General features: G+C 48.8%; 1 protein-coding gene across 1 annotated transcript; it reads left to right on the top strand.

The window, feature by feature from the left end:
* Nucleotides 1-10236: 10236 nt before the first annotated feature.
* Nucleotides 10237-11024, top strand: LOC146724440 (uncharacterized). The gene is made up of 2 exons (XM_085479893.1): nt 10237-10331; nt 10428-11024. The coding sequence occupies exons 1-2, from the start codon at nt 10279-10281 to the stop codon at nt 10993-10995; spliced, it is 621 nt and encodes a 206-aa protein (XP_085336019.1). The 5' UTR covers nt 10237-10278; the 3' UTR covers nt 10996-11024.
* The last annotated feature ends 483 nt before the right edge of the window (nt 11025-11507 follow it).

The following is an 11507-nucleotide window of genomic DNA, read 5'->3' as shown; positions in this document are numbered from 1 at the left end:
AAAAAGTTTTAATAAAAAACTTTTTTAAAAAAATTGTTTTTTTTTTACCCCAAAAGAGTTGTGCGAACTGTCGAATCCCAGCCCAAATTTTTTTTGAAACCTCGTCACCCCTGCCAGTATTTTCTCCCAGAGGGTTTTTCTCCGGGGGGAAAAATTTGGGGGCCCCCCGCAGCTCGTTTTCGTAAAAAAAATCCAGCAATAGATGTCTTGCGATAATCCTCGAAGGTTTTTTATGTTTCGGGTTTGTATCCCTTTTTCTTTAACAATCTTAAACCAAAACCCCGGTTGTCCAAAAATTTTGGGGGGTAACCCCCTTTTTGAAAAGTTGTTTTTTTAAATTGGGGGGGAAAAAGTACGGGGGACCCACTTTGAAAAAATTTCCGGGCCCCCCCGTTTTTTACAAAGGGTTTTTTCGGTAGCCAAGAGTTCTTTTCGGGATCGCGGGAGGAAAAGTCGGGCGGGGTTTTTATACCAATGTTCGATTTCTTGGGGGCCGTTGTAAAAAAGTACGAGGGCCCCCGGGAGTTATGTCGAAACCCTTTTAAGTGCCATTCAGCGTTTAAAAAAACTTCCACATGTCCCCCCTTTAGCGTTTTTATTTTAATCGCCGACCACGACGCCTTCAATATCGAAAAGGGGGAATAGTGATTTTTAAGTTTTCCATAAGTCGGTTTTTCTCGGCGTTGTAAAAAATTTCCCTTTCCCCTTATCGGTTTTTTTGTTTTTTGGGGAAAAACTTGCTGGGGGGAATTTTTTTCAGCGATTGCGGCAGTTTTTTCGCTTCCTCCCCTTTTAAATTTTAGTGGTTTTTGCCCACGCCCCAAAATTGCTCCCAAAAAAATCGTGATGGTGGGTTTTAGTGGTAACCCCTGTTGAAACGGGAGTTAAGGGAAAAAAAACTCGAAATGTGGCTTGGGGCCCCCGATCATTTTATCCCGCCCCTGGGCATGCCCCCTTGAGGGAAATTTTTTTTTCGCGACGAGGGCCCCTTTTTTTTTCCAACTGCCTTCTTCCAAAAAAATGTTGTCGGGGTTTTTTTTTTAATTTTTATTCCGTTTGTTCACGTTCGTGCCACGTTGTTTCGGGGTTTTTTGGGGTTTTTTTTGGGGGCGTTCAGGGGTTTTGGGGTTTGGGGTTTGGGGGGTTTTTCCCCGGGGGTTGGCACGTTGGGGGCCCCGTTTTTTTGGGGATTTTTTTGGGGTTCTTTCGGGGGTTTTTTAAAGTTCGTGCCACGTTGTTTTGGGGTTTGGGTTTTGGGGTTTTCCGGGGTTTTTTTTTGTTCGTCCCAAAGTTTTTTGGGGGGTTTTCGGGGTTCGTTCACGGGTTCACTCCCGTCCTTGCCCCTTCAAAAAAACATTTTGACTCGTTTGCACCCTTTTTTTAAAAAGTCGTTTCTGACCCTTTTGTAGCCCTTTTGATCGATCAAAAACCCTCCCGGGGAACCCTTCGCAATTTTTACTGATTTGGGTTTTTAAAACCTTATGAAAAACCTTTTTTGGGGCTTGTCGTACCCTTTTGTTTGGGGGCCCCCCGGCATGTTTGAAAAATCGATCGTAGGGGGTTTCTTTTAAACCCCCTTTTTCCCGGTGTTCATGCGTTCCGGGTCGGTCATGGGGGCCCCCCCATTTTTGTTTGGTAGCACGCTGAAAATTTTCCTTTTGTAGCTGTTCTTTTGGCAACCCCCGGGGAAAACCCTTCTAGACGTTTCACAACGTTTGATGGGGCGTTTCTGACCCAAAAACCCCCTCAAAAGATTTTTTTGTCTGGGTGTGTTTGGTGCGGGGAAAAATTCTTTTATCCAGGCCCCAAAAGCTCTACCCCCTTTTAAAAAGAAAATCAGTTTAAAATTTTTAAAATTTTTTGTTGGACCATCAAGGTTTTAAAGCACTTTTCCCAAAAAAACCCCTTTTTGAGGGGCTCGTATCCGCCCCCGGTTGCCCCTTTCACGGCGAATTTTTCGCGACTCGCTCAAATTTTTAGCGACGCGACATAGAGCTTTTTTTCGCAACATCTTTTCACAATGGGGCCCCCAAAGATCGGGGTTTTTTTACCCAATTTTTCCCCCCTTTTTGAAAACCAAATTTAGGGTTAAAACTTTTTTTTTCCGGGGGTTTGGGGAAAGTGTCACGCGAGAACTGAATAAAATTGTCGGGCCCCCGTTTAATTTAAAATTTTAATTTTCCCCCTTCCCGAAAATTCCTCGATGATCGACGGATCTGGGTTTTCGGCGGGGGTTTCCAGCTTGGCGCGAAGGCCCCAGAAAACGTAGGCGATCCACTAAAACTTTGGGGGGCGTCCCAGTGCACGTAATCCCCTTATTGTTGGTTAGCGTCATAGCGGAAAAGGGGGTTCCCATGCCAGATTTTTGGGGGGGTCCACCCCCCCTTTTTCGGTGCAATTTTAAATTTTTTTTATATGGGGCCCCTTTTTTTCCCCTTTTTACGGGGGTTGCGCAAAAAAAAATTTTTTTTTTGAGGGGTTTTTTTGTTCCAAATTTAAAAAATTTTTTCTTGTATTTTTTGGGAAAAACGTAAAAACGGTTTTAAAAAAGGGGGGTTTTTTTTGAAGGGGAAAAAAAGACAAACCGGGAGTTCCCCAAGTACCGGTTTTTGAATTTTTATTTTAGTGTCATTTTTTTTCAATACGAATCGCTTTTTTTCCGAGCCCCCAAATTTTTTTTTTCGGGCCCCCTAGAATCCGTATTTTTTTAAAAAAAATTTTTTTTTTTCTCATCAGCACCCAGGGGAGGGGTCCCTTTTTTTTTTTCCTAAGGGCCCCCCAAACCCTTTTTAAAAAAATTTTTTAACTTCGCCCTCTTAACCCCCCTTTTCGAAAAGGGGTTTTGGGCGGGGTTTCGCGTGGTTTTAAAAACATTTTCTTTCGGTGCTTTTTTGGGTTTTTACAGGTAGTACGGGTTTCGGGGTAGATGTTGTCGGGGGGGGGGAAACGCCAATGGCTTCGAAATATTTATTTTCTCTTTTTAATTTCCTCCCCATCTTTATATCGCTTTTTTTGGTTTTAGTTTTCTTTTTTCGGTTTTTTCCCCTTTTTTTCCGTTTTTTCGATCTTCACACCGTTTTTTTGTCGTCGGGGGGGCTTTTTTTAGGGTTAGGCTCGTTTTTTCACCGGGGAAAAAATCGCTTTTCGAAAAAATTTTTTTAAAAAGGGTTGATAATAAGTTTAAAGTGAGTTTGCCGGGGGTATCATCATCGATCTTTTTGGGGGGTTTAGAGGCGGGTTTCTTGCGGGAAAAAATTCGGGGGCCCCCTTTTTGCCCCTTTTTTTTTTTTGGGAACCTTTTTTACGCTCGGGGGAAAATTATAAACCAAAGTCGGCAGCCCTCTAGAGTTTTTCTGAAAAAGGGGGGATTTTGGCGACGACTAAAGGCTTTGCGGTTTTCGCGAATCGTTAAATCCCCTTTTTTATCGCCCGTTTTTAAGCAGTTTTTCCTTTTTTTTTCCCCTAGAAACCCTACTTTTGTTTTTAACATGTACGAAAAAAACTTACTAAAACCTCAAAGACGTCGGTATTAAAGGACGTTGTCCCCCGGTTCAAATTGGTTTTGGGGTCCTTTTTTTAAAAAAGGGGGTTAAAACGGGTTTTTGCGGGGGTCGCTTTTAAAGATGTTTCGGTATTCTCGCGTATGTTTGACAAAAAATAGAAGAAAATCAAAAGTTCGGGGGGGCCCCCCCCTTGAGAAGTATTTTCTTTTTTTTTTTTATTTTTTTGTAAAAGCCACGTCAAAAAAAACCAAAAAATTTGGATATGCCTCGTTTGGGTGGAATGACGTAAAAGTTATTGGAAAAATGTAAAGAAACCCCCTTTTTTTGTAAAAACGGCGTAAAAAAAACCCCTTTCCCAAAAAGCGATTTTTTGGCCCCTTTTTTAAAAGGGGGTTTAGGTCCCCCGTACCACTTTTCGAAACCCCACCCGTGGGGGAATTTTTCCCCCCCGGGTTATAAAAAACCCCTTTTTGGGTTTTTTCCGAAAATTTTTGGGGGGGCCGAAAAAGATCGCGCCGTTATAGTTGTCGGTAGCATGGGGCCGTTTTTGGGGCAAACCTTCGTTCACGCTGCAGCGTACTTGTTGTCGAAATTTTAACCTCGTATCTCAGAGGTTTTGCCACAAATTTTTAAATTTTTCCCCCCCGTTTTCCTCCAACTTTTGGCCCCATTTTAGCTGGGCGGACCCCCCGCTTGTCAGTAATTTTTTAGGGGGATTGCAGCGGACCCCCCCGGGGCCCGGGGCCCTTTGTCGTGGTGGGGGGCTCACCCCCCGCAGGGGAAAAACCCTTGCAAGGGGGCCAAAAGCGGTCTGTACCCCCTGCGGAGGATCTGGGCCCCGGTGGGCCATAGGGCTTCGGCCCCACCCCCCCCAAGGCCCCCCAAAAAAAAAAAAAAACCAAAGAAAAAAACATGTGCCGGGAAAAAAAAAAAGGGAAAAAATGTTCCCCGGAAAAAGGGGGCCCCGGGGTGAAAAAGGGGGGCCCGGGGGGGGGGGGGGGGGGAAAGGGGGGGGGGGGGGGGGAGGGTTTTTTTTCCCGGGGGCCCCCCCCCCGTGTCCAAGCGAAGGGCAGGGGGTGAAAAAAGGGGGGGGCCCCCCCTTCCGTTTGGGGGCGGAGCGCAGGCCCCCAAGGGGGGGGGGGCCGGTAAGGATGCCACCGGATTTTTATTTTGAGGGGGAGATGACTCCGGGGGGGGAAAGGGGGCCTATGTCCAGGACCCCCACCGCGGAGTTGTGCTGGGGGTGGGGGGGGACTTGAGGGCAGAAGGGGAAAAAGAATAAAAACCCCTTTGAAGTTGCAGGCCTATTTTGGGGGGGGGCCCGGGAGGGGGGGGGGATTTCGTCGAGCCCGTCAAAAAAAAGACGCAGACCGGGGGGGAAGACGCCCCCCCGGGTTTTTTTCCCGTCTGGCCCAAAAAAAACGTGTTTGGTTTGGGGGGGGACTTTCGTAAAAGTGGGGGGGGGGCCCCCCGCCCGGGAAAAAAAGAAACCCCGGGGAAAAAGGGGGATGCAGACGGGGCGGCCCCCCCCCGGGAAAGGGAATTTCCGGGTGGGGGGGCGAAAGAAGTAGTCGAGGGGCGGGGGGCCGTGGCCTGGCCGGGGGGGGAGGCCAGTAGGGGATACCCCAAAAAAGCGGGGGGCCCCCAGCTCCCCCCGGTGGGGTGGTGGAGGGGGGCCCCCGGCGTTTTTTAGGGGGGGGGGGGCCCCCAGGGGACCCTGAGAGGGGAAAAAAAGGAGGAAAGTCCCGGGCCGCGGGGAAGGGTGGGTGGTTTAGGGGGGGATGGGGGGATAGAGGGGAAGAAAAAAGAGGGGAAAAGGGGGGGGAGGGGGAGAGGGGGGAAAAAGGAAGGCCCCCCACCAACAGGATCACCCGCCCCCCTAGTAGTGGGGGGGGGGTGGGCCCCCCCCGAAAGGGGAGGGGAGGAGGGAAAAAGAGGGGGGGGGTTGGCGTCGGGGGGGCGAAACCCCCCCCTAAAAACATGGGGGGGTGGTTTGCCCAGGTGCTACCGGTGTTTGTGCCGGCCCCCAAAATGGCACCCCGGGGACTTCGTGGTGGACAGGGGTAGCCCCGGGGTTTTTAAATGCGGCTCCCCTGGGGCCCAAGGGCGGCAGGGGGGATGGTGGCCCGGGGGGCCCCCCCTGCGGGAAATTTCCCCCCGGGGCCGGCCAGGGCGGCATAGGTTGGGGAAAGGGGGGGGCTTATGCCCCCCTGCGGGGCCCAAGGGTGGGGTCTCCCCCCCCCTTCCCCGTTTTTGGTGGTCGTGACCCAAAAGGGCGCGGTACGTGCGGTGGCGGGGGTGGGGGAGGGGTACCCCCCAAAAAAAAACCCCCGGGGGGTCAAGGCCGGGTGAGGGTGGGCGGGGGGGGGAAGGGAGCGCCTAGGCGCTCCCTCCCCCCCCGCACCTCCGAGAGAGGAAGGGGCCTCCCCCCTTTTGGTTGTGCGGACTTAAAACCCCCCCTTTTTGGGAAAAGGGGGGGTTTTCCGCAGTGGGGGGTCTAGAAGGGGGGCCACGTATCCCCGGGGGGAAAAGTCTTCCTAGGGTGCCCCCCCCCTCCACAGCGGAGGGGCGTGACGGGGGGCCCTCTCACCGGAAGCCTTAGAGCCCCCCGGGGGGAGGGCAAGAGTCCAGGAAAGGGGGGGGTTTTCCTTCTGAGAGGAGCCCCTGAGGGGGTCCCCTCAGTAAAACCCCTAAAACCCCCGGGCCCCTCTCCCTTTGGGGGCCCGGGGGTTTCGGGCACTGGGGGGGCGGGGGGCGATGGCTGAGGGGATTTTTCGAGCCATGGCCCGCCCCTAAAAAATCTTAAAGAGGGCGCGGGTGGGGGGCGATGTCCCCCCGCGGGCCCCAACGCGAAGAACCCGTAAAATTTGGGGGGGGGGAGAGTGTCGCCCTTTTCCCCCGGGATCCTCCAAGGGGGATAAGGGGGGGGGGCGGCTAGAAGGATGGGATTTTCCCCCTCCTGGCCCTCCCCGGGTTTTTAAAACCCCCGAAGGACATCCTCTGGGGTTTTTGGCGGTTTTTTCCTTCCCCCGGTCGCCGATCCCGGGCTCTCCGGCCCGCTACGGGGACCGGCCCCGGGGGGCAGGGGGGGACATAACCCCCGCCTTACCCGGGGGCGGAGGGGGCCCCCGGGGGTTTTCCCCCAAAAAACAAAAAAAAAAGGATTGCGCGATGTTAAAAAAAAAAAAGGAAAAGGCTATTAAATCGTGCGAAAAACATTCCCCGGGGGGGGCTTCATATTCCCGGTATCAATTTTTTGGGCCCGGGGAAACCTTTGGAAAAAAACGTTTGGGTAGAGGGATCAAGGGGGTTAAAACCCGGGACGCGGGTGTGTGAACACATTGGTACTCCGGGGGAGCGAATACGGAGAAACCCCCCGGGGGATAAGGTACCGCCGAGGAAAACGAAAAATCGATCGTCGCGAAAGACTCGAGTCTGGTGAGGGCCGCGGCCGCAGTGTCTGGGCCCGCGATGAAAACCCAAGGGCGAAGCTGGGCCCCTGGGGTGAAAAAGAGGACAAAAAAAAAGGACGAAGGGAGGGACCTTCGGCAGCGAAAGAGGCGGATTTTTGCCGATTTTATTAAAAGCGGGGGGCGCTCGGATCCCGGTCGGCACGTAAAAAAAACTTTAAAAAATGCCTTTAAGGTGAACTAAAAATGGAAATTTGGCTACAACTTGCAAAACGTACCTTTTTCCCATTTTAAAGGGTATTTAGGGGGAAATAATTTCCCATAAATGGCGCGCGAAAAAATGAAAGCGGTAGCGTTAATCTGGACAGCACAGACGGTCCTGGCACATTGGGTGGCAATGAAAAAAAGGGAAATTGCGCAATCTATTTTCGACAGTTTTGGCAATCTTCGGCCACCCGAGAAATTGGTGCGATATTTAAATGTGCCGAAATTGGAAACAATTACACCTCTTATCAAACGTATGATTCAGAGTATCTGTGGGACAATTGTGCTTGCAGTTTCAACCGAGATTTTTCGCCGCGAATTTAAAGACTGACATTGCGCTATTTAACCAGTTTTGTCAACATGTCGCTAACACTAACATTGACTGAGAAGAGTAGCGTCTCGCGGCGACTTACTTTCCGCCCATAGATTTGAGCGACGCGGACTACGAGCTCGGTCTGACGGATTTTGAAACTTATCACACTATATCGAATGTGAATTCCTCGAATAATAAATTTTACTACGGCACAGACGACGCGGAAATTACGATTCCTGAGGGATCGTACGAGCTGCAAGCAATACATGAATTTTTGAAACGAGCACTTTTCCGAAACATAATGCTGTTAGCGATAAAGGTGTCGACGATGAAAATTACCCAATCGTGCTCCGCGCTAATTACAATACGATGAGAAGCGAGATCAAGTGTGCCTACAGAATAAAACTTTAGCATGCCCAACAACATTGGATCGTTGCTGGGATTCTCGAATCGTATACTGCAACCGCGACAATGGCACAAATCGAACATGGCGATTAATATTATCAACGTGAACGTTATCCGCATAGAGTGTAACGTGACCGCGGGTGCATACAGCAACGAAAACTGGTTCACACGATACACGAATTTTCACCGAGGGTACCACTGTCACGTCCGGCCGTATAAATTTTTTCGTTTACTCCAAGTTCCTTAAACGCTATTTGAAAAGCGCGCCAAAGCCGGCCATGACGCTTAACTCCGCCTAGAAACTAAGCGTGGCGCTTCGTAGCGCCTAAGGATCTCCCACCACGGTGAGAGCCCCTACTTCGGAGAGTTCCCCCTCTCCAGGCCGCCGCAGGCCCGAGCCGCCGAAACGAAGGACCTCAGAGCAGTCCCGAATTTCGGCAGTTCTCTGCGCGACACCGAACAGTATAGTCGCACTCCTAATTCTAACTCTAAGTCCAAATTCTAAATCCTAACTCTAATTCTAAAATTTCTAATCTCGATATAATATTCTAATCTAAATCTAAGTCTAAATCTAAATTCTAAATTCTAGTTTTTTAGTCTCGAATTTTGTACTACTATACGAATAAATCAGTGGTATTCATGTGTGAAAACTAGTGTTCAGGTATTCTTTCAAACTTTCCACTCCCGTGATAAATACGATAGAGCCTGCTTGTGATCAACATATTCAAGATACAATGGGCGAATGTCCACACGTGTTGTTGAGAGCGAATTACGAAGCTGTCGATGACTGGCGCGCTCTGGAAAGCGGACCGTTACTCAGCAAGGGTTTCCGCCTCTGCTGGGAATCTATACGGAATTTTCCGCTATTTGCAGCGTACGACCAAGGCATGTCGGGGGCCATTAAGACCGCGACTCAACTGGAGAAGCCGCGATATGTAATTTTGCCTTGCAGACAGGGCGTAAAAATGTCATGTCCGAGGATACTGATCGATTCGACCAGACTGTAAATTAACCCAACGGTGAACTCTTTCTGAACTCGGAAAGTATATCCGTACGACGACATAAATCGGGATTTTGATAGAAACAGATGGTCGATTCTGATATGCCACGTCATAGTGCGTTTCATTCTGCAAAAATTATTACGGATACGAGTATTTCGAGCCGAGCCTCACCATCACAACGGTTTTTTTACAAAACGGTCCGTTTGTGATTATCGATTGTTCTCGGGAACGAAACGACTTCGATTCACGAGCGCAACTTTGTTGGATGTGAGATTAGAGTGGATGTTGAGTTTGCGTGTTAAGGAGAATATACCTAATAATGACCACTGCGTCTGCCTCATCATGCACGATCGCGTGATCCAGTACAACCCGTTTTGACCATACGTTGTGCCGAAAATCACCTAACATGTTTACACAACTACGCTGTGAATGTGAAAGAGGGGGAGGAGGGATACATAATCAAGATGATGTGAGATGTCTTGAAGGGTATCGTAATACCTCTCGACTGACTCACATCAGAGATCATGTCCGCACCAACGTTTGTCGACCTGCAAGGATTTATCCTAAACAAACGATTTATCGTAAAGAAAGCGGCCAATCCTGAGAAGAGGATATATCCTGTCGCACTATTTCTTCGCATGCCCTGTGCCATGCAGCGTGCTTATAAAGTCGGAAAGGCGCCAGGCCTCGTGAATACTCAGCATCATCACAGCTTGCAATGGGAGGATGGAAATGTTCCATACTGCATGGCTCAGCGCTTGATCACGACAGCTATCATTGGTATAAATGAACAAGACGAGGAGGACGAGGAGTCCTCTCTCGTGTATGTAAAAGGACTCGAAAAGCGGAGAATGGCTGGCCGAAATAGTGGACGATGCGAGCAGCGGTTTCATCATTGAGACCTTGGATGCCATATATGAAGATGTGCCTGCATAAATAAATTAGATCCCACATACACTCTACGGTGTAATAAACATGTAAAAAATTGCGCGTTACAAAATGTATTTAAATTATTCAATTGGTGGTCGGCCGCAAAATCCAGGCTTGGATCAAACGATCACCCGTTTTTTTGATAAACATATTGTTTACATACTATTCTCTTTGTTATTTCCCTCACCAGACATTTCTAAGAAATCCCTTCTCCTAATATTTTAAAAAATTTCTCACGCAATCGTTTTTCTAAGAATTCCTTTACTCCCACCACTTTTTGTTATTTTCCTCACCAGACATTTCTAAAAAATCCCTTCTCCTAATATTTTAAAAAAGATCGTTACTCGATTATTAGTACTTTTTATACGATCAGTCTCTCGTCGACCGTTCTAACTGACGGTTCACTTTTTAATACCCTCGAGAAAAATATTCTGCACCAAAAAAGCAGCAGCATGAATTACTACATGCCGAGACGTGATGAAACGTGCGAGAGAAAATGCGACGAGTAAGTATAACTTTTTCTATTTTATATATTTTATATTTTATACTTTTATCTTTTTATATTTTTTTACGAGTTATAATTTTTATCTAATTTTTACAGCGTTTCGCTAGAGCCTCGTGCGGTTCGTATACTTGGAAGACGATACGCATTGACGGCTACGGAATTCAAATTCCTCGAAATCGGCATCAGAGTAGATCCGCCGAGTTACGTGGAGATCGCCATAGGAGATCATCGGGGAAAACAGCTAATACTATCTCTCGAAACGTGGAAAGGTCTCTACGAGCAACGTCACGCTATTCACAATTATCTGAACAATGACTCTCCCAGCAACGATGTGTATAATTTCATAAGTGTCGGGCCGCTAACAGTACGTTTTCACAAGATAAACGACACCAAGCTCATAAGTCCCGAATCGGCGGACGTGCGCATGATGATGGTCGAATCGACGTTACGTCGTATGTTCGAGCTCGATTCATGCATCGAAATAATGTTCGATCGACTGACCAGGTTCATCGCAACGGTCGATATCAAACATACGCAATTCTTCAATATTGCATCCACTGTAACGAATGCGAGAGAATTGCCGAATGCGATACGCGCTAGCAACGCCTTCGACATGCACCAACTTGTCGATTGCGAGCTGGTGGCTTTAGTTTTTAATATGTAATAAAACTTTATATATAATTATGTATTAAATATAAGACAAATAAATATTTATATGTATATATCATGGTGTACTTTATTTGCGCGTCACCCGTTACATACTTTGCGCGAGATAATTATCTTGTCAAGGACATTGAAGCCTGCTTTCAGCGAGAAAAAAATCGATATTATTATCTTACGAGATAAGACGGGCCGCATCCATGCTGCGGCAGAATCGGTAATTTTATCTTACGAGGCGCACGCGACATTAAGAGACAGAAGACGCACGCATTCGAGAGAGAAGACGCAGCGCGCGAGAGTAAGAGAGACGCACGCATTCGAGAGAGAAGACGCAGCGCGCGGCGGTATACGCGCTCTCCCGTCGGAGCGAGAGAGAGGTAGCGCGCGGCTCGGGATTCAGCGGCGAGAGCGATGCTGTGGCGGAGAGAGTCGACGGCTCGCGGCGAGAGAGTCGGTGGCTCGCGGCGAGAGAGAGATCCAAACCTGGATGCGGTGGGAGAGGGATGCTGTGGCGAG

The sequence above is a fragment of the Nylanderia fulva genome, unplaced genomic scaffold, assembly GCF_048542155.1.
Source record: "Nylanderia fulva isolate GAGA-0341 unplaced genomic scaffold, ASM4854215v1 Scaffold1312, whole genome shotgun sequence".
In the NCBI taxonomy this organism is placed as follows: Eukaryota; Metazoa; Arthropoda; class Insecta; order Hymenoptera; family Formicidae; genus Nylanderia; species Nylanderia fulva.
Note: the sequence above shows the minus strand (reverse complement) of the source record. Positions and strands in the feature narration are given on the sequence as shown.

Coding starts and splice junctions, on each gene's coding strand:
- LOC146724440 (XM_085479893.1), top strand. CDS start 10,279: ATGAATTACTACATGCCGAGACGTGATGAAACGTGCGAGAGAAAATGC. Junction 10,332..10,427: donor TGCGAGAGAAAATGCGACGA/GTAAGTATAACT, acceptor TAATTTTTACAG/CGTTTCGCTAGAGCCTCGTG.